Consider the following 23504-nt stretch of genomic DNA (forward strand, 5'->3'; position numbering starts at 1 on the left):
GAAGAATCTTAATTGCAATCAAGAAGTGCATCAGAGTTCTTATTAGATGTTTCACTATGTACGATTGTTTGCATGCCTGCATCTGCTTCTCTTGGCAATTGTATTAAGCAATCTCTTTAATTTATGTGTGAAAATTTTAAGAGCAATGGTTGCGTTTTCAACTTTAAATCAAATGAACTGTTAAATTTTGAGTTCTAAAATTTGTCTTGAATATAAATTATAGATTAATCGATACTTAATAAATGAATATTGCGTATCAAGATAGAAACCAGTGTAGGAAATGATTCTGTACAGATTGTTTCAAACTCTGTTTCGGTTTAGAAGATAATGTTGAATATCAGGTGGTCCAAAAACAAATTTTGTTAGCAACTAACTGAGATAAAGAACAGGTTATTTGTACAAACATGGTGAAGGTTAACAACCAAGAATTTGTATTTGGATAATTAACGCATGTTACTTCAATCGAATAATTGTAGACATTAACTAATAAACTCTTAAATGATATTGTTTTCTAATAAAACACAAAAATAAAATTTTTGAAGTGTTGTTATTGTTTACTTTTAACTTGGACGTTATATTAAAATATTAACATGTTTTTAATGCTAAATAAATTGTATATTTAATTGTTTAATTTATCGAAATTTGTTGAAATATTCTCAAACCAAAAGAAAAACAAAGAGGAATCATGGTGATCTCCTTCAAAACCCGGTGCAGTGGGATGAGAGTAGGTTGAAAGATAGCGACATGAATGGCATCAACGTTACAAAGTCACACGTGCCTCTCTGGAAGTTTTTGTTAAATATTTAAATATATTCACAAGTCTACAACACTTTCGTTTAAATATTTGAGTAGTCTTTCTTTTAAATGCTATAAACACTCAACGTCAATCTATTTATAATATAATTTTGATAATTTAATTATTTTAATATAATTATTGCTAATGAAATTTCACGCAAAGAATCGTGAAAAGTTACATTAATATAATTTTGTTACAATTGTTTCAATTTTTTTCAAAACTTTTAAGGATAATTATTTTTTGCCAAATTTTACCCATTTATCACCTTAAAAACCATTAATTTAAAATAATACCGTACCTTTTTAACGACGCAATGTTTTGCCTTTGCATTCAGTTCAGCTTCACTGCAGTCATAGAGCTCTATTTGCACTTTCAAAAAATATTTGATCCCTTCCCCTAACACGCTCTGAATAGTTTTTAAGAAAACAAGTGATAATATTTCTAAAACTTTGGTAGAATGAATAATTTTTAACATTTAAAAAATATCTTCTACGATAAGTTAAAAATTGCTTCGGATGGTATAAAATGGGATGACTTCACTTGATACTTGGCAGACTGAACTTTTTTGATCACCCGCGTTCGTCCCCCCGTGATGGCAGTCCCCATCTGTTCCATACTTTTTTCTGCCACCTCCTTCACACGCGGCAAGTTGGGGCTCAAATAGTGCACATCATCAAGTCTGCCGGTCATCCGGGCTGATGTGCACGAGAGGCCGACGACCAGCACGACGAGTGCAAGTGCGCACTTCATTCTTTCAATAATCTGAAAATTTTAAATTTGAAAATAATTTGAAGAAAGAAAGATAACTAAATAAAATAAAAAACTTACAAATAATTGTCTTACAAACAAATAAATAATGTTTGACAATTTCAATTATTATTCTGAGAAATTTGTAGTAACCTGAGCTTATAAATGTGTACGATATATTGTACACGCGCACATATTAATGCTGCTGAGCAAATATTTCAATGAGAATTTTCACGTGAACTTAAGTGATATGTAAAATAACACTTTTAAATAAAATAACCAAATTAAAAGTGTTTGACGAATGTTAACAATTTTTTTCAACTGATTTGAATGTTTCAATGTTGCATAAATCAGGTTCGAAAACAATAAAAGAAAACAAAAAATAATCTTATATCGGCATTCAGTGGCGGATCTTTGACTGGAAGGGGCCGAGATTTTGAAAAATATATGATGACCTGACGACTGGGGGAGACGTTTTCAGAAAAGTTGACGATCCCGGGAGGCGAGAAGAATTTTCAACAAAAACTTGATGACCGGGGAGGGGGAATTTCAACTCGATGACCGAAGGAAAAACAATTTTGAGTATTTTCATCAAAAACTTGATAGTGACCGGAGGGAATTTTCACAAATTTGTTTTGAAAATTTTTTTCAGTGCTTATGGGAGGGCCAACATTTTAACGGGAGAACCAACTTTTCTGCTAATTGGCATAGGATGTCAATTTTCCTTTAATACTTTTTCCGTTAAAAAAAACTTTTACTAACTTTTGACACAAATAACGACGCTCACAAACTTCTTTTATTTCCGTCACTATCAGCATTGATAAAATGCATACAGATTTGATCCTCATCCAACCTCCACACAACACCAGTCCTCCCACAAACACAATAAGTTAGGCTTCAAATAAACACTTACCGAACTTGTTGCGTCAGAATCATCAAACCTCTGCCATCAATGTTACGGAAAAAACTCATAGCAAGTAAGACCATGCCAAGTACATAAACATTTACATACACACATTTTTATACAAACTTATACAAACCGATTTTACATATTTTTATTTCTTTTAGCATATTCATATATAATATATATTCTGAACTGCCTACTTAGCAACATTTTTTTTAAGAGCAACATTAACTCAACCATAGCACCAACCAGATCAATCAAGCAGCCCACACAGAAGGCCAGCGAGACTACCACCACTCTGCAGACATGAAGCAACAACCAACCCCAAGTGCATCAAACAGTGCATCGAACAATAAATTACCACCTACCAAAGATTTATGATATATGAGCATTTCAAGATGGTAAACACAATGTAAAATTTAATGCCAACATTTTTTTGAGCTTAAATTTAAAAAACAAAAATAGAAAAGATAGAAAAAACAAAAAGAACGAAAATTCAACGAAAATATAGTTAATTTATACGGAAAAACAAATACATTTATGTTTTTAAAACAAAATATAAAAAAATTGAGAACAAAAAATTTGGCAACATATAAAAAATTAGCAGGCAGTTTACGAAATTAAAATATTACAAAAATAATATTAGACAAGTTTAAAACGATTATTGAAAAATGTTTATTTAATAATGAATGTTTTGAACAATGATAATCGCAAATTTTTTGATGAGCAGATTAATTATTCAAAAATATTTTCAAAGAATTCAGCCAAGTGTGAGCAGCATTCTACTGGTTGAACGACACGATAAATAACACTTTTTACTGACCGGCCGATTTGAAAAGCAATGATTTTTTCTCGCTCAATCGGAGCAGAAACGTTAAATGTTGAAGACAAATTTTAAATTACTAAAAAAAGTTTTTTCAATCTTGCAATTTTTCCAACGTTTATATGGATATGAAACTTTCCAGTCGAATACAAAACAACTAACGCGTTTGTTTTGTTGTTGTTCTAAAGTTCGAACGAGTTATTGAAATTATACACGTAGTAAATTTAAAGGTGGCGACAGATTTGAAAGAAGGTACAAACTGCAAAGTCATTCAATCAATATTTTTTTGCTGTTGAAATTTTATTACGAAATAAATGAATAAGTGAATGATTATATGACTATCTATAACATGCACAACATAAGTTAATTATAATTAGAGAGAAAGACGCACACCTATACACATGGATACAGCATATGATATCTCATTCATGGATATCTCTGAGTTATGCGCTAAAGACAAATATTTCATAAAAATGTGCCAACATAATATATTTTTCATTTAAATTTTCTAACACATTTTTATAGATTTACAAAAACAATTTGTACGCTTGTATGTTCAATAATTTAGTCGTAGTTTCAGACATGTCTTAATGAATGCACCATCTTGCTTCTTACTTATAGCAATTGTTCATTTTACGGTTTTGATTAAATAGGCCTTACGAAAGCCTCGATGATGGTGATTCATATTTGAAGATTCATACAGCCAATGTAAATATGTACAAATGTGTGAAAACATCTTTCAGAGGTTTTCGTACGAGGACCGGTTGAGGAAATTGGAGTTGTCATCTCTGGTCTACAGACGTCTAAGAGCAGACGTTATTTAGTCATATAGACAGCTCAGCTCTCTTCTGATGTTGTCCCTATGTTACTAATTTCAAGCTAACTATAGGTTCTAGCCACAAATTTTTTTTTCGAGTAGAGGGATGGAGGAATAGAACAAATTGCCTTCGGCCGTTGCTAATGCCATCTTCTTGAGCAGTTTCAATTCAGCAGTCGATAGTTACTACGGTGACTCCAAATTCAGCTGGCCATCTAATTTCTAATTTGCACTTGATTTGTGTATCTGTACAGTTAAATCCATTTTGTTTGTTGAATCAAAACTTGTTTTATTTGTCATTTAAAGATTTATTCATCATCATTTTGGTTTTTACATACGTTCTTATAGGTTCACGTGTTTATAGCCAGTTCAATTCTGCTGCTAATTCCATCTGATATGTTTTTATTTGTTTTTTAATTCATTTGTATTAGATTGGCTAAAGACTATGCCACTTCAAATAATAATAATTAATACTCTTGCATAATTGAGCTTTACGTTTTTCCATGTTTTTCCAATTAGTTTTTGTTTCAACAAAAACAGTTAGACGTTAATCTTATTCTCTTTAAATGACAAAACTAATAAACATCTGTTTGTAGCATTAAATGCTTTCCAAGTGTTGCGTTCATATTTGAGAGAATGAAAACTGCATCAGTAGATCAGCCATGCGTTCATGTTATTGTGAGCATTTATCATCGCAGTTGAATACATTGAATGATTCTGACATTTCTTTTTAGTTACTCTCCTAATGGTTTAAACCTTGCCACATTTTTAGTCAGCTTTATTTTAATTGTCATTTTAATGAAGCAAGCGTCACAAAATTTTAAGAATGACCAAATTGACCATTTCTAAAACCCAGGGCTAAAACTGAAACTGTTCTAAAACTGAAGTTGTTCAGTTTTGGTCTATGGCTGAAGGAACAGAGTGAATGAACACGTACCGGTCTAGAAAAATAAAAGTAATGTGGTATCTCATACAACAACAACAACAACAACAACAACAACAACAACAACAACAACAACAACAACAACAACAACAACAACAACAACAACAACAACAGCAACAACAACAACAACAACAACAACAACAACAACAACAACAACAACAACAACAACTACTACTACTACTACTACTACTACTACTACTACTACTACTACTACTACTACTGCTACTACTACTACTGCTACTACTTCTACTACCACTTCTACTACAACTTACTACTAAAACTACTGCTACAACTACTACCAATACTACTATTACTACTGCTAGTATTGCTACTACTACTACTACAAATAATAATGATAATATATGATAAATAATGATATGATAGATAAATATATGTAAAATATAATGTATAATAAAATATGATAGATAATATATGTATTATGACAAATAATAATAATTATTACTAATAATGTTATCAACAATAATAACGTGATATTACGCAAATTGATTAGCAGGCTGATAATAACAGACGATGCAATCAGTAATAATAACCCATGCCATTAAATGACTTTGCAAGACATTGAAGCTTACAATTTCATGAACCACTGATAACCTTTGCGTTTGATGTTCATACCAGTTTGAATGCATGTTACGTCAAAAAGTGAATTGATTCTGTAGATATAGACAACAAAATGAATTGAATGACAGTTCAAGTCTCCACCCGCCAAAAAACGCAGGAATCTCGTCTGAATTATTTCATCGACAGATCTCGAATTTTTTTTATTTAAATTGTAAATTACAAACCATTTGTGAATTTACAATTTAGTACAAATATGAAAAATAAAACATCACAAGCAGAATTACGATAAAATTCGAAATAAAGTGATCGAGACACGCGACATCATATCACTAACATTTCATTCAGCTCTTCTCATCTTTATTAAGGTGTCTGTAAGTCAGTATCTGTTGTGAAAACCAAAATGCCATCTGGTGTCATAATTTAATCAAGCTACTTTACTTCTTTTTCTTTTCAACTCCCAGTTGAATACAAAATAACTTTTTATTTAATATAACCTCACACTTCTTTACAAACATTTTCTATGATCAATGAATTAAATAAAATTTTGTAGCAATCAACGATAAGCCCTTAACATCTATTGTTGTTAGTTTTTTTGCAAACGAACTAGAAATAAAAAGCAGCGTGCTCAGAAAGTGTTTCATTTTTTTGGATTTAAATTTTCAAGATGTCTTTTATCAATCGACAAATTTTTACATAATTTTAAAAGAGAAAAATTGTAGACATAAAATAATTATTTTAACAAATAATTTCTTAATTATGAAAAAATACTAACATTAACAAATGAATGTTTAAGCCGAAATCATTTTCATATCATGCATGCGATTCAAATGATGATGTGACCCCACTTTAAAACACGGAGCTCAGATCATCCACTGGTAATAAATTAAAGCATTTATGATTTGACATTTTTTGTTTTTCAGTTTAAATAAATTATCACTGAAATGTCGATAAAGAGTTTTTAATTTTTGCTCAAACTACTTTTAATAATGCGAGTTAATTGGATCTTAATTAACTCGCATTATTAAAAGTAGTTTGAGCAAAAATTAAAAAATCTTCATCGACATTTCAGTGATAATTTATCTAAACTGAAAAACAAAAAATGATCCAATAGTGCAAAAACACCTTCAAACTTTCACCGAGTTTGGAAGACAATAACACTCAGCGCCAGTAAATGACAAAACGTTTTCTGCCAGTTTTAGGGTGCGATGTTTTTGATTATACTTGATTTGTTATATAAAATTAGGAAATCTAATTGTAAACGTTTTAAAAAATACAAACAACATTTATGTAAATTACAAATGATTTTTATTTTATTCTAAAATGTAAAAAAAACATTAAAAAGCTGGCGCATTAATTAATAATAAGCACACAGTTACTAGAGCAGCTGCCGTTTATACTTTTTTCAAAAGAAACTGTCTAATTAGATCTGAAATTTTATATATCCAATGTGGTTTTGTCAAAGATTGTGGCACAAGAAAGGCTATTTTTATGCCACGAATGATGAGTGAACGAGCGATTGAAATGAAGAAAGACTTACTCTATGTTTTGTCGATTATTTCAAAGCTTTCGACATCGTGAAACACGTGGAGCTTATGGAAATATTAGAAAATTTGGACAGTGATGGAAAGACACGAGAGTTTTTAAAAACCTCTATTGGGACCAAAGAGCTGCGATGAAGTTTGGAAACAAGGTGACTAGTTTGGTCGAAATAAAGAAAGGTGTTAGGCAATCTTTATAGTGAGGTCATCATGAGAAAGATAGAAGATCAACTTGGAATAACCATTGATATCAGAGAAGTTTATCAAAATGATTGCTCTACATAGTGAACTACAAATGACTTTCACTGAAATGTAACTAGAATTTATAATATCCGTATATGAAACGCGTTTAAACGTTTTTTGAAGTTTATCAAAACAGAAAGTTGAAATTTAATTTCGAATAAAAGCGTTTTCAAGAAGTACAAAATTCAAAATTATAAAATTGTCGAATGATTACATTATTATTCGTCGGTTAGATCAAATAGAATTGGAAAAAAATTTGTTAAAATTCAAGTGTTGTAGAAATTATACAAACATTTAAACAGCTTTTAACATATTTTAAAATAATTTCTACATTTTGCAAATAAATTTTAATGATTGAAAAAATATTCTACAATGGTTGTTTGATTATTCTAATACAATGAAATATATAGAAAGAACAGTGGTATTGAAATTATTATAAACTACAGGAACAAACTTGTATAGTTTGATTGCATAAATATAATTGAGAAATTACACAAACCTGAGACATAATAGTAAAAAGAGTGAGTTTTAGTAAAAGAAGCAATAATAATTACTATGTTACTGATAGTAAAGATATAATCGTAGCAACAGATAACTGTAGTAGCTGATATGGTAGCAGTAAGTATTAGTATAGGTAGCAGTCAGTAAAAATGACGTCAGCAATGTTAATATTGGTAAAATTATTAGGTATGAATAACCGATGGACAAATCGTATTTTTTTTTTAAAGATTGCATTTACACACATTCAATTCGATCGATAGCTTCATTCATGGGCTGTTTGTTCTGAGTTCTTCACTTAGCTATTACAAAATTTAAAAATACTACAAATGTTTAACTCCTAACATCCGCGTACACAAACACACACACACACACACACACACACACACACACACACACACACACACACACACACACACACAACACACACACACAACACACTCACGCGAAATATGAAATCACCTCAAAAAAATAACTCTTGCTTTACCTTAAACGAAAGTTCACTAAAACTATCTACAAATGTTTAAATTTGTCTACTAATTTTCAACTTTTTTAATGATAAAATATAATTAATTATCTTAATAGACAATTATATTTGAAATAATTGTTGATTATTCATTTAACCAATCAATAAGTCAACCTGATAATTATTTGACTATAATAATAAAACGATGATTCATTGTGTGGACGACAAAACAACTTGAATAACAATAATTTACTTGTTAAGTTAAAAAGTTAAAAACTTTGAAATGAATGAAAAGTGTTATGTATTGTGGTAATTAGTTTAATTTGAAAAATTTAGAAACATTTAAAAATTCATTAATCAATAATTCAGTTACAGCAATTTTTAGAGCGTTTCTCATTTTTCAAAAACAGGATTTTTAAACGGTAGCCCAAGTAAAGGTAAAGGTAACCCAACTTTTTAAAACATTTGCCTGCGATGAAACACATTACATCCTTGAGTACTGAATGTTCTTTGCTGCTGTCGAACCAGGTCACAGGTGACGTCAAGATGGCGTAATGGTTAAGTTTAACTTGACCCCAAAATGGTTTGGCCCACTACTGTTGCAGTTCCTGGGTTCAAATACAATGAAACCCCGCTTATCACATCTAATGTGTGTGATGAATTGAGCTGACGTTAATCATAACCTTCACTTATTTTCAACGTTACCTCAAAAAAAAACAAACTTTTTATATATGAAATAAAATCGAAATGAATTATTCAAAAATGAAATTTACGATGAAAGGTTTTCTTAAACAAAATTTTTATGGTGCCAGCGACTTAGCTATTCAATGAAAATTGATTATGACTGCGCTAGAAGTGAACAACCTTAAGTTCGCGGAATACTGCAAGTTAATGGCTTTCTTTCAAAAATAATTCGCAGAATTTACGTAGCTAATCAAATTGTGGATGCAACATTTTCACCATTTTCGTTTTCTCTCACCCACACACTATCGATTTGTTAGAATAATTTCAAAATAAAATATTTAAATTAAAAAATTTGTAATTTCTTGTTCATTTCAATTTATGAATATTAATTAATTTATTTGAAGTATATTACTTGAAAATAAATAACAAAGGTTGAAATTGAGATGTCTTTTACTTCAGCGTGTTACTTCAAGCATCTGTCTCCTCAAAATAAACTCAACCAATTCAATTTGTAAAATTTTTAAATAACTCAAGAACAGACATTTGAACTTATTGAAGTCTGAACTTTTTAATGATTTACAAAGTTTTTAATAGAACAAACCAGTTCTTCAACAAATTTCAATCGAAATTTCATCATCACCCAACCGCCATCCGACACATCTTCGCCAAGGTCGTTTACACAATGTCATGCATATGCATCCTATACACATCTAACCTTTCAACTTCATATTTTTATTCAAATTAATTCTTGTTAGTACACAACTTAAACACCATCCATTATTTTCAACTTTATTAAAAGTTTAAATTTAGTTTTTCTTCAATTCATTGTCAACGTAAATTGAATTAAAATAATTAAAATAAGCATGTGCATGATCATTAAGAAGCAATAAGTTGACTTCAAAAGGGCCCTTCATTTTGTTGACAACATATTTTTTTAATAGCTCCAGAGGTTACACTTTGATGAAATAACCTACAAATGTTATAAACAAAACTTGTCTATAAAAGCGAAACAGATCGTTCACAGGGCGACAGTTTATTTTGTTCACCATTTGTGGTTCACTACATCGTAAAGTGAGCAATGTATATTTTTAATTTAATACATCACTTTAGCTGCTTACATTTTTTATTATTTCATAGATTTTCAGAACCATGCAGGCCATTGTTGCAGTAGTTGTGTTGGCTGTCTGCGGTATGTGCGTGTCTGGCTCGGGCATGCCTGGTGGTTTGTTCGATATGGATCCAAGCTCAGATCATGCAAAGGAAGTTGCGGAGAAGAGTCTGCAGCTTTTGGACGATACATTTCAGGGAGGTCGTGCCCGTGTCTTGCAGAACATCTACTCTGCTCAGTCTCAGGTTCGTCGTCTGTCGAGCCGAATATCTCACGTTCACTAGTACAGAAAACTTAATTTTTCTTAAAAATGTTGACAACACTCAGGTTGTTTCTGGAGTGAAATATTACTTGAAGTTGCAAGTTGGTTTGTATGACTGCACTCCAGCTGAACTCGCTGCCAACGAAAAGGCCTGCACTGTTGAGAAGGTAGACCATATGTTGCTTTTAAACGAATGTAGTACACATAGAACGTTGCAGTTTTTCAAAGTGTTACTAAAATAAATTCAATTTGAATAACATTTACAATGAAACAATACAAATTTTGTTTAAAGACAAGCTTCTGCTACTTCCAACTGTACCTGCAACCATGGACCCAGACCGAGAAACTGTTGTATTCATTCTGTCCAGCATTTTAAAAAGTTGAATTCCACGTTCACGCAATTGCTCAGAATGTAATCAAAATTTAATTTAATAATTCAATGTACGTTTACAAACGAATTCTTTCAAGTTTATTAATATTTGAAATAAAATAGAAAATGTTATTTTGATTTGTCTTTTGAAACAGTCAGTGGAAAAATAATTAACCATGCTATGTTCACATTAGTAAAACAAATTAGCAAACATGAAAAAATAGATGCAGTACACAAACATTCAAAATACATACAAATGAACTTTATAGGCTGATAAAATCAACAAAAATAAATTACATTTTTGGAAGAGCATATGAAACACAATTTTGGTTTATGTGTTCTCCCAAGCTAGATGTCTCAGCTTTACAAAATTTTAGAATTTCAAATGAAAGATAACGAAACTTTTTTTGTATGTTATACTATTAAATTCTTGAATTTAAGTGTTCAAAGTTTATAAAAAAAATTAAACGACGTACATAACTTTGAAACATGCATTTTACCCCAGATATAATTAGGTGCTGAAAGTTAAACAAAATTTTATGTGGTCAAATTCAAACAAGAAAAAATTATTACTAAGGTTTATTTAAAAGCGAAAGAATTTTTAATAAAAAATATTAGAAATTTAAAAATTTTTATTCGATAAAAATTTTATTTGATAAAATTGGCCATCACATAAATTCAGATTAGTTGTCAACGCTTATAAAAAAAAATTTAAATTGCATTATTTTTTTTCTTCATTTAAGGTAAAATAATTTTTTTTCATTTACTTTTTAAATAGAATTCATTTGGTTCATAAGGAGGTAACTGCCAAATATCAAATGCGACATTCACAGGCCTCTGAGTATTTTCAATTCAAAATCAGACGACGCGCCACCTCAAAAACACAACACAATTAGCATGGCAATGTACTTTTAATTAGCCATAATCGCTGTTCAATGGTTATTTAATGAATACGAAACAAAAAACTTCTCTGTCAAACATAACAAGATAAGAAAAACCATTGTTTGGAGTACCGAGTTAGTCGTTTAATGGGTTGTCTTTGGTCGGCCATGACAGGGCTCAGACATAATCGAGCAAACTAAGATAAATGTTGATCGTTTAAAATAAAAACATCAAAATGAAATTACATTAAACGCGTAACAGGTTTTCGCACAACGCACTGACTAAACTTGAAAATAAAATGCGAACGACGCATCTGTAGATCAAAAAAACATCGACGTTGTGAGATAATACAGAAGAAGGAAAACATTGTGAACATTCCTGCGTGCGTGTGTGTGTGTGTATCTGTGTGTGCGTGTGTGTTCTGTTTCTTCGTTAATGCTCCTTCGTCACACACTTTTTAAAATTTTTTCTCCGTGACAACATAACTAATGATGATGATGATGATGATGATGATGACGATTATGATGATGATGTTGATGATGATTCTGCTGCTGGTGCTGATGATGATGATGTGGATGACGAGTGGTGATGGCCAATATACATGATAATGAGAACCAAAATTTTTCTTTATATGCAAGCCAGACCACAATCATTTAGTTTAAAAAACTCATTGGAAGTTAAGCAAGGATTGTGAATTATAAATATAACTGGCATATTATCATCATCACGCTGCGTGTTTTAAGAAATTATTTATAGAAGATGAGATACATATTATTAATAGAAGATAAAAACATCTTTGATAATAGTTTAGCTTAATATATTTCTAATTTTCGTGCCATTGTATGTAGGTTATGAATGCATTGCATCGAATGTTTTTGCTCATTGTGTTGTGGCAGGTCAGCTACCTCAGACATGCCACATGCAACAGTATTTTGTCTTTCAATTCGTGCCACTATGTAAGTAGCCACAAGGTTTCTGTGGTCATTTAGCAGATTAAAAATTATGTGTTGTGTTTTGTGCTTTGGGAAATATTTGAGCAAAAAATTTCAGTCAAATGCACAAATCTGATCTGACAAACTTGTCCTGCTACTATTTTTGTATTGTTTTCAATGCAAAAAATTTTAACACGTAACAAAATTTTCATTGAAATACTGACTTGCCGATTCACTAAATTAGGGGTGGGCACATGTTTTGCTCTGAGGGCCGCATTGAGAACTATTTTACCTTTGAAGGGGCCGCATATTTACTTAAATAGCAAGTTTTTTCGACCCGGGGGAGAATTTTTTAAGATTTGTGGCTCTTTTTTTGTACATAACGTATAATGTCTGGTTGACGACATTTTTTGGCGAACAAGGCTTCGCGAGCCGCATAAAATAGCTTCGCGGGGCCGTAGTTTGCCCACCCCAGCACTAAATCATGTGTTATATTACAGTTTATAAGTCGATAAGTCGCTAGAAACAAATTTGTGGTAAATATTCTTCATAGAACGGTGTACACATGCAAAGTTCGTTAGGAAATAATGGTGTTACATGTGTGCCTTCGAGATCATAAAACTCAAGCTAAGAGCAACAGTAACATTATTAATGAAATGGTTATAGTGATGATGATGCAGTGATAACGATGATGATGATGATGATGATAGTGGTCTTGACAGTGATGGCGATGATGACAATGGAGGTCAGGCTGAAAATTATTACCGTGATGTCACGAGCAGCTTGCGCGAGAAGAGTCCAAGGCTGTGACGTCATTATCGTTATTGAGAATATCGTCCAATCGTGGGGCGATTTAAAAATAGAAACACGCCGTCTACGTTTGATGTGCTCAGCTCGAATTCAAAGATTTAACATAGAATGGCATGCACTCGAAAGAATTTTATCATCTAAATAAATAAAAAATAATCAAATACACCAACGTGCAAAATAGATTAACATCTAAACATATTTGTTTAATAATAAATAAATTGATTAATTATCATCGTAGCCTATACATTATTTTGATTATCCATTTCGCTCGTTTATTTAATTGGATCTTCATTCATTCATCCATTTATGAACTTGGTAATATTTTTAAATATGTCATTCATTAACTCCTCATTCATTTATTCATTCCTTGATCCATCCATCCATCCATCCATCCATCCATCCATCCATCCATCCATCCATCCATCCATCCATCCATCCATCCATCCATCCATCCATCCATCCATCCATCCATCCATTCATTCATTCATACGTTGTGCTAGTTTCCGTCACTTCATCCTCACAAAACATGAACGTGATGCTGTTGCAATTACCACAATAAAATGTTTTTTTCATATTTATCATATATATATATAAATATATATATAAATATATATATATATATATATATATATATATATATATATATAAGGAAAAGTCTATTATAACCTTTGATAACCAAACTTAACTGCTTCTGTAGCATTTTCTTTGAGGCCAATTTTTTGCCAGGTTTTTTCATTGTTTTTCTCATCACCGTACCGGTATAATACAAGTTTCGATCAAAAAGCTGGTCAATAATACTCAGACTTATAAAATATCCTTTACAATATATTAAACTCCTCTTGGCTAACGATGATGACAGCAGAAATACAACTGCTCCAGTCAAACCAAGTTTTTTGTTAATCAACAGGCACTGTATTTCCTCCTTGGTAAAGTAAAAAATCTAAAACAATAACATTTGAGGTCGATGCTAAAAGTTTTTTATTCCCACTGGATATGCTTGTTAGGGAGATATTGTTAGGCAGATGCAGTTCTAGGAAATGAAATCATTTGTTCATGGTGCCTCTTTTTTGAACCTTGGCAACTGTAAGCACCTTTGCGAAATTTATTCAAAAAATGGTTTTTCCAAAATTTATTTTTTTTTTCTCCGTGACATCATTGTCGATCACCATTTTCAAACTAGTACGTAGCTTGAAAAAGTGGTCTCTTGATGTAATGTCAGCTAACACTGGAACTTTTGCTAAATCTGAATTTTCTTTTTTTAGGCCCTTTCTTCTGGAACTCTCTACCTTCTTTTCAGACTTCTTCTCCATCACTTGCGAGGTTCAGAACGGATCTCAATATCTATCTGTTTGCAAAATTTATTGAGAAGCTCTGTTGAACATCGCGGAAATAGCTCTTGATAAACTATGATTGATTAATTGAATGATTTTGAACTACTTGACAAGTACAATTTTAGTTGTGGCAAACCAATGCGTGGCATCATCTCAAAACACCAAAAAAGTGACAAATTTGTTGCCAGCTTTGCTAACGGATTGAATTTAGAAGTTCCTCATAAATGTAACTTTGCTAATATTGAAATGGAGACCAATCAGCCCTTTCCGTTAAGCCATCATCATCCTTTTTTTTCAAATGGTTTCAAGACTGAATCAAAATTTTCTTTTTTAAAATAAGTTTGATAATAATTAAGTTACCGACATCTTTATACATCATCAAATGATGAAAGCTTAGAAAACGATAAGGTCATAGTCATTACAAAATATAGCAGCGGATACTCATAATAAGGTAAAAGATGCTTTGTAGAACTTGTAACATTAGTCATCTGTAACGAACTTTTCAAAAACTATCTCAACCCAGACTGAAAATTTGCTTTTGAAGTTTGATTCAGAATGAAAGCGCCGCGACAAAATGAAAGATTTTCTAAGCGTTACGCAAAGAAAACACGTGAAAGGTCCAATTGAACTTTATTGCACTCAAATTCCGTTCCGACTATTACTTAAACTTGCCCTGACAAAAAAATTGTCCCAGTGAACTCCAGAAGTAAACTCTGCTGTCTGAAATGTTGACATCTGGCGAGCATATAAATGAAAAATTTGCCGATTGTTGCAGTGAAATTTCTTAAATATTTCCGCCAATTAGGTTAATTTTCTCGATAAAACACAATTTACATGTTTAGACATTGAAATTAATTTCTCATAAACCGTTCTGATTGTTTTACGCCGAATATGTGTTTAATCTACGCATTGTACATATTTTACCAAAGACTTCTCTCATTTGATGTCGTGCCTTATAGTTTGATTACGATGATACATTTAGTTTTGTCATTTTATTCTAATCTTTTTTCTTTTCAATCAACAGTTCTTTGACAATTAAAATTTGGAGTTGAGTAAAGATTTTTTAAGAATAACTAAACATTGTTAATGACTTAGCAAAACAAATTGAACGTTTAAAAACGAAAAAAATAATTAGTAAATCAATTAATTAATCAATGAATCAATTGACATTTGTTTATTTCTACCAAAAATGCATCATACAACCATCCTTTTATAAATGAATTATTTTATCAATTTTACTATTTATAAATGTTTATGAAAAAATGATTGAATGAAACAATCGTGTGTTAACTAAGTTACCAGCCCATACTTTTGTCCATTTTAAAAAGTTTTCTAAAACAAGTGCACAAACCAGAAATGAAGAAATAAGGAGAATTGAGTAAAATAAAGAAATAATTAATTGAAGTGAAACAATCTGGTTAATCAACTAATAAGTCAAAAAAAAATTAATCAATCAATTAATTAATCAAAATAATGTGTTACTATTAATTATCCTTATTTATAACAGCTATTATAAGATCATAGTTAAGTCATGATAAGTATTTCGTTGTGTTCTATTTCTTTCATTCCATCCAGCACATCACTTTTCATGATAATCCTCTGTGTCACATCATAATTTGCTAAAAGTTATAATTACTATTTTGTTATTATAGCTAAATATTAATAAGAATTTTCAATTGTTGTTTATTTCATTACTTGCATTATTTATTTATTATTAAATTATTAACGTTGTATTGTTGTTTGACTATCCAGTCTAGTCAACTCTTTTATATGATTTTATGTTATTATCAGATCGTTATTACCATAACAATTGTCAGAATGTAATTATCGCTTCTTTTGTTTTAAGCTAAGATTTCTTTTTATTCTCTGCAGTTCCTCCAGCTTACCACCCTTCAAGATATTCCTCCATTTATCTTTCAAGTTTACTGCAGTTCTGTTCGTGAGACATCCATGGCCCAACATTTTCTGCCAATTTCCCGCACCATACAATTCAACCGCTTCTAAAAAATCCAACTCTTCCCTTAATTCCCATTTTCTTCTAGAATGTTTTTTTAGTTTTTTTGGTAAATCATTAAAACCAATACTACCATCTGAATCACCTTCAGAAGAGTCGTAGGGCTTCTTTTTCACAAATTTTGTTTTTTTATTAACTTCGATATCTGAGAATGAAAATGACGAATCTTCATCAACCTCTGAATCTTCTCTGTGTCTGTTGTTAATTTCATTCATACCAATTTTGTTGTTGGCCTTGTTATTACTACTGCAACCATTAATTTTGGTGTTGTTACTATCTTTGATGTTGACATTGTTGCTGTTGGCACTCTCGTCACTATCGTTGTCACTGCTAGTACTGTTGGTGTTATTTCTGTTGCTGTGGTTGTTGTTGCAAGTATTTTTGTTGTCATTGTTGGTATTTCGACTGTTAATGTTATTATTGTTGCTATTACTGTTGTCAATATTGATGTTGTTTATGTTTTTGTCTGTTTTGTTGTTGCCGGTAGCATTAGTGGTGATGTTAGTGTTGTTGTCAGTGCTGTTGTTTTGCACACCTAACTCAGCAGATGGTCGAGAAGTTGAATCATTGCTTTCCTCATCATAATAAAATGGTTTTTTCTTCATAAAAAATTTTCTTTCATAAACTTTAGAAACTTTCCTGAAGTTAAAATTATTTACAGCCACTGGTTCACTAACATCTGAATTATTCCGGATCGGATTTGTTGTTGTTGGTAACAGTATATCATTATTATCATTTTCAATCATTTTATCATTACAATTCCCTTTGGCTTGATTGGATAGCAGACTTGGAGAGAGACAAACTTTGGTGTAGAGTTTTCGCTTTAGATGAAGTTTTTTTTGTGTTGGTGAGGACTTTGTTATTGTTTGTTGATTTAAATCATCATTGCTGTTTTTAGCTTTATTATTTTTACAAAAAATAGGTCGAATCAACTGTTGTTTGTTATTATCATTATTATCATCAAAATCATCATTGGTGTTTTCATCTTCTAGCATGTCAAATTTATTTTTATCAAATATCTTTTTTCCTTGTTTTTTTCTTATTGTTTTCTCTGAGACTTTTTTTGAATTAGAATTATCATTACCACCATTATCATTGTTATTATTATTATTGTTATCATCATCAATACTAACAACATTTGCATTTACAAGATCTATAAGATCAACCGTTGGACAATATTTCAGCATCTCAGAAAAAAATGAGACAACTGATTTTTTGAGTTCGACTCTGATAGCCTCAACAGCAGAAATTTCGTTCGTGTTGGAGACGACCAACTTGCAATGTTTCTCCTCCAGCATTTCAACATTTAGGTTAATTTTGTCTAGCTTTTCATCAGCATCAACAAAATTTGGAGCAAGTGTTTTACACACATTCCTCACATTCACACTTATGATCAGAACCTTTTCAGCCGCACTCAGCATCTCGTTGAATTGATGATTTACAGGTTTCCATTCATTAGGATAAAGACATTTGGATATCAATAGCAGCCACGCTGAAAACAGTGAATATTCATCCCCGCTACTTTCCAACATAAGAAAGCTAGCAATGAAACTGTTAAAAACCGGACGATTAGAGGTACTAAACTCCTTGAAATACTTGTGAAAAAAATATTGTGTAAGCAAGTGTTCAATCGATCGTTCAAAAATATCATCACAATTATCAATTAAACCAGCGCCAACAGTTAGCGCTGCCATTTTAAATTTGTTTTGTTTTCAAAAAAATTTTGTTTGGCTAAAAGTAAACTGAAACTTTGCATTGAATATTGAACCATCTATATCGTTGTTAAAATATCTCCGAATACTTTTTTACATATAACTAGAATATTTTTATTACTTTTTAAAATTTGTATTTTCGTCTTCATTATAAGTATGTACTACAAAAAATTGTTCTCTCAAACAAATCTTCATCATTAACATAACAGGAACTAGCGATTGAACAAAGAGTGTAATTTCCAGTTTCGAAAAAAGTCACTCAACAAAGACGCAATGAAATTTTTAATTCACGTATTTGTCTACTTGAAACCAGAGTGTCTGAGTCAGATAAAAAATATCCGACTTTTGCCCTTCAAAAAATTCAGACTCCGACTCTGGGTAAAAATTTCCAACTCCGACTCCTGTAAACTCCTCATTGTAATCGTTTTTACTAGTAAAACTACTTTATGTTTTAAAACAAACTGAAAAAGAATTTACTATATAAGCATTAATTTATTTTCAGTATTAAAGACAATTGCATGTCCCAACACACATTTATCTTCTAAAAAACAAGATCTAAAAAAAGATTCCAAAAAATAAATTAAATTTTTTTTTATATTAAAAATAATTTCCGAAGTCGGATTCCGAGACCGTACGCTTAAAAAAATTTGACTCTAGTTCCGGGCCCTTAAAAATTCCAACTCTGACAAAAAATTTTCTGTTGTTGTCAATGTTCTTGTGGTTGTCCTTTCCATCGTCCTTGTCAATCCCATCCCTGCTTCTCCCACCACTGACATCACCCTCCCATGCATCGCAGACACCGTAGTTGCAGTCTCCTCCACCTGACTCGTGAACGCTGACTCCTTCACAACGTGCTGATCTGTCGTCGCAATTTTCACGAGCCATCAGCAGAATGACGTCATCGACATTATTTGATTGGCCCTTCGTAGACGGGACCATGCCATCGACGCGTGTCCTGACGTGGCTGCCACTTGTTAATTTGTTGCTCGTCACATTCCTACACTCGTCCACACTGCTTGCCTTCAAATCATTTCTACTATGAATACTAGTGTTGGCCGTTTTGTTATTCGATGAAATGTCATTATGACTTTTCAAGTTATTTTCGTTAACGTTGTTTTTGTTGTTTTTGCTGTAGTTATTATTATTATTATTATTGTTGTTGTTGTTGCTGTCATTCATGATGACGTCATAACTTATTGGTTTATCATCATTGTTGTTGCTGACATGGTAGGAAAAGTTGTTGGTATCGACTTTCTCGTTGTTGTTTGTGATATATTGAGGTGAGATTTTCTTGAACTTATTGTTGAAGGTGAGAATGGAGTCTACGTTGTCGTCATTCCCATTGCTGGTGATTTCGTTGGAGGTAACTCGAATTAGTCTGCGCGGTTTTTTAAGCGGAGATGTTGCTGCGTGAACGTGATGAGAAACATCATCTCGATTGCTCGGCTCGGTCTGAGATGTTTCAACAGATGCTGACAACGGTGTGAGAGGTGACGACAAAATTGGCTTCGGTGTCAATATCTTCGGTTTTGCAGACGATGAAGAAATTGTTTTAGTTTCTTGTGTTGTTGACATTTTAATTGACGTTGTCGTTGAAGTTGTTGAGTTTGTTGTGGTGGATGACGACGATTTAAACTTCCTGACTGGCTTAGTAGCAGATGTAGACGCTTTGGAGCGAATGTTTCCATCATCCAATTGAGATGCCGTCGAAGAAGTTGATGGTGGCAACTGCCTGGAAGGCGAGGTTGATGAGGTTTCTGCTGCTTTAGACAGCCAAGATGCTGAAGAAAATGACGAATCTGTCCTCAAACTTGATGAAAATTTGAATTTGACGTCGATTTTTTAAGGCATCTTTTTTGTTGATACCATACAACTTAACATTATTGCTTTTTCATTATGTTACTTCATTGGTGAGTTTGGCTTTATCTGAAAATTTAAATATTAATATTTTTTTATAATATTCCAACCAACAACTTGCATGAATTTTTATGTAATGCATTCTGAAAAAGCCAAAACTTTTGAACTAATTCTTATTAAATTTAGACTAAACATTGATAGTCGAGCGCACGTTACATCATTTATGCTCAATTGCTCATATCCATGTGCTGAAATGTTCAAAACATAAAATTCTTTCTATTTTCCTCTCCTTGGTGTTCGATTGATTGGTCCAAATAGATGTCTGTTCATGTTGATGTCGACGTTGTGAATGTTTTTATTGATGTTTTTGTTGATGTTTTTGTTAATGTTGTTTGAGTTGACGATGTTGGTGAGTTTTTCGATTGATGTTGATGTGATGTGACATTGTTCGCTGGATTCTTTGCATTTATTCTATCGACCGATTTGTTTCAAATTACCGGCTCGAGGTCTTTTGTTTAAAAAAGTAGTTGGATTTTTTATAAAACTTTCAATTGTTATCGTTTTTATTAACTAATTTTATTGAGTGAACAAGTTAAATAACTAATATTATTAACATAATTTTAATCGTATTTTAATTTTAGGACTATAATTATTTCCTCAGATTAGCTTCAAAAATGGCAGTAATTTTTTTTAAGTATGAAACTTTAAAATGTTGTAAATTTTTAAATGATTTTTTGGCAAACATTATTTGTTCACAGTTTGGCTGTTCAAATTTTATTTACATTGTTGGTTTAATTTAGTGAAAGTACGAACTTTTTTTTATAAATCTCCAACCAGTCAGTGCATCAGCTCTCGTCAATAAAGGCTTCTCACATTGCTCACCATCAATATGCAACAGTTTGCCACTCATCATCCGTCAGCAATCATCAAGAGAAACGTTTAAAAAGCGATTGAAGCAGCATCTTTTTGAACAGGCCTTTGGCGGCCGTGCTGACATTTGTTTATCCGAGCGCCTCTGACGCTATGCATAGGGCGCTCATATATGACATTATTATTATTATTATTATTATTATTATTATTATTATTATATGATTATTGCTGTACAACTAAAACAAGATAGTCGTTTTTACGTAACTTACTGTTTTTTTAGCAATTTAAAGTTTTATTGACGTTGTATATATTTAATTTTAGTATTAAATTGTTGGAAAAATTATGGGGAACACAAATATGTTTTTAGAATTTGGTTTTAATAAATATTTTAAATTTAGTAGTTTAATTTTCATAATTTTAATCTTAAATTCATTTAACTCTGTACATTATAACCGCATTGTTTTAAAGATTTTAGGTTTGTAAGCAGACATTCCTGGCGTTGTACAAATATACGTTCAAACTCCAACTTAATTATTTCACCTAACAGTAACATTGAAATTTCCCCAAATTTACTGACAATTAATAATAACATTATTTTACCGGATTATTCAAATAATTTGCTGTCATGTTGTTGTGGAAAGTCATGCAAAGGACGAAAAGGACTGTCAATGCACCAGAGATCGTGTAAAATATACAAATCTCTCAAGCCAGTAACTCAGGAAGATGAATCAAACGACAGCGACGCAACCAGCCAGCCAATATTTCAACACACGTCAACTTCAACATCTACTCCAAAGCCAATACCCGGAATAAAATTGCCCAAATCATCAACTCAGTGGTCTGAGGCCAACGCATTCTTTCAGCTGGAATTTAGATGTCTAGACGCTATCACAGATATCGACAGTTTCGCTAACAGGTTCCAAGAGGCAATCTATTCATATTTTGCTGCCAACTGTGGCACTTTAAAAATGAAATCAAAACCTGTTGAGCACATAAATCGTGATATTAGACGTTTAAAAACAAAATTGAGAAATTTAAAATCGTTGGCTCAGATCGACACTCGATTCAACAATGAAATACGTATGCTGAGCAAACAGATTAGAGCAATACTAAAAACCAATAAAATAGTAAAAAATGATAACAACAACATTTCTTCTCAACTGAAGAAAAACTTTTGGAAAACATGTAAAAACATCTTTTCAAACTCAACTTTGCAGTCTCCACACCTCAGAATCGAAGCTGCCACCAATTTCTTCAAAAACACCTTGAACGCTGGCGATCGCACAACGTTTTGCATCCCTAATTGAATTAATTCACTTCCTGCTCCTTCATTCCAAGGTAATTTGGATCCGCCATCTTATAAAGAAATTACAACAGTTATTCGTAGAAGTAAAGCAAAGGCATCTCCATGTCCACTGGACCAAATCTCAATTATTGCCCTCAAAAGATGCCCAATAATAAGAACGTATCTACATAAATTGTTGGTAATGTGTTGGCGCTCAACAACAATTTCACAATGTTGGCGTAGGGGGCTAACAGTTTTAATCTACAAAAAAGGTGATGCAAGCGACCCAGCAAATTTTCGGCCGATCACACTGCAACCGGTACTCTACAAAATTTTTTCAGCTCTCATAAAATCCAGACTATACAATTTTCTAGACAAAAACAATTTCATCAACAAAAATATTCAGAAGGGATTCTATCCAACGGTTGATGGGCTAGCCGAACATACACAAATGCTATCCCATCTGTTAAAAAATGCTAAACGACATCAACGCACTGTTGTCGCATTGTTGGATCTGAGAAATGCTTTTGGAGAAGTAAATCACAACTTCATCACTTCAATTCTAGAATATCATCATGTTCCCCAATCACTACATAAATTAATATCATCAATATATTCCGACTACTCAATATCAATATCAATCAACGGTGAACTCACGCAAGCAATACCAGTCAGGAAAGGGGTGCTTCAAGGCGACCCATGTTCTCCATTACTCTTCAATATTTGCTTCAATCCACTCATGAAAATTCTAGACAGTCAAGAATACAAACAACTGTTGGAAACGACTTCAAAGTTGAAAGTGGATCCACAGCAAAAACTACAAATTTTAAGAAAATTTATACCGTCTCAATTGAACTTTGAACTCCGCAGTTACAACTTTTCGCTGACATGGATATCAGAGAACCTAGATAATCTGATTGTTAACGCTGTCAGGGAGTGGATGGATATGCCAATCAGCGGTTGTGTGTCTGAACTACTTTCTCTGCCAACAACAATGGGAGGTCATGGCATCATTTCATTAAAAGATGCGACA

General features: G+C 31.9%; 5 protein-coding genes across 5 annotated transcripts; 2 read left to right on the top strand and 3 right to left on the bottom strand.

Annotated features, from left to right (window-relative positions):
- Window positions 1–698: 698 nt before the first annotated feature.
- On the bottom strand, window positions 699–2530 carry HELRODRAFT_162538 (hypothetical protein; the record flags this gene model as incomplete). Its single annotated transcript, XM_009024714.1, has 4 exons — window positions 699–782; window positions 1095–1202; window positions 1337–1558; window positions 2462–2530. The coding sequence occupies 4 exons, from the start codon at window positions 2528–2530 to the stop codon at window positions 699–701; spliced, it is 483 nt and encodes a 160-aa protein (XP_009022962.1).
- Window positions 2531–10083: 7553 nt separating this feature from the next.
- On the top strand, window positions 10084–10910 carry HELRODRAFT_188988 (hypothetical protein). The gene is made up of 4 exons (XM_009024715.1): window positions 10084–10109; window positions 10176–10391; window positions 10474–10575; window positions 10701–10910. Exons 2-4 carry the CDS (start codon window positions 10188–10190, stop codon window positions 10782–10784), a joined length of 390 nt encoding a protein of 129 aa, XP_009022963.1. The 5' UTR covers window positions 10084–10109; window positions 10176–10187; the 3' UTR covers window positions 10785–10910.
- Window positions 10911–16623: 5713 nt separating this feature from the next.
- Window positions 16624–16797, bottom strand: HELRODRAFT_137690 (hypothetical protein; the record flags this gene model as incomplete). Its single annotated transcript, XM_009024716.1, has 1 exon — window positions 16624–16797. A coding segment is annotated over one exon (174 nt), but the record flags the coding sequence as incomplete, so codon positions are not given.
- Window positions 16798–19056: 2259 nt separating this feature from the next.
- HELRODRAFT_162541 (hypothetical protein) lies at window positions 19057–20034 on the bottom strand (the record flags this gene model as incomplete). The annotated part of the gene is made up of 1 exon (XM_009024717.1): window positions 19057–20034. The coding sequence occupies one exon, from the start codon at window positions 20032–20034 to the stop codon at window positions 19057–19059; it is 978 nt and encodes a 325-aa protein (XP_009022965.1).
- A 1820-nt stretch (window positions 20035–21854) lies between these two features.
- On the top strand, window positions 21855–22493 carry HELRODRAFT_162542 (hypothetical protein; the record flags this gene model as incomplete). The annotated part of the gene is made up of 1 exon (XM_009024718.1): window positions 21855–22493. The coding sequence occupies one exon, from the start codon at window positions 21855–21857 to the stop codon at window positions 22491–22493; it is 639 nt and encodes a 212-aa protein (XP_009022966.1).
- Window positions 22494–23504: the final 1011 nt, after the last annotated feature.

This window comes from Helobdella robusta, assembly GCF_000326865.2.
Source record: "Helobdella robusta unplaced genomic scaffold HELROscaffold_4, whole genome shotgun sequence".
NCBI classification, from domain to species: Eukaryota; Metazoa; Annelida; class Clitellata; order Rhynchobdellida; family Glossiphoniidae; genus Helobdella; species Helobdella robusta.

Bases quoted from the DNA above. Each gene is read 5' to 3' on its own strand.
- HELRODRAFT_188988 (XM_009024715.1), top strand. From the start codon at position 10,188: ATGCAGGCCATTGTTGCAGTAGTTGTGTTGGCTGTCTGCGGTATGTGC. The intron at 10,392-10,473 runs GTTCGTCGTCTG...GACAACACTCAG, and splicing joins TCTACTCTGCTCAGTCTCAG to GTTGTTTCTGGAGTGAAATA. The intron at 10,576-10,700 runs GTAGACCATATG...TTTTGTTTAAAG, and splicing joins AGGCCTGCACTGTTGAGAAG to ACAAGCTTCTGCTACTTCCA.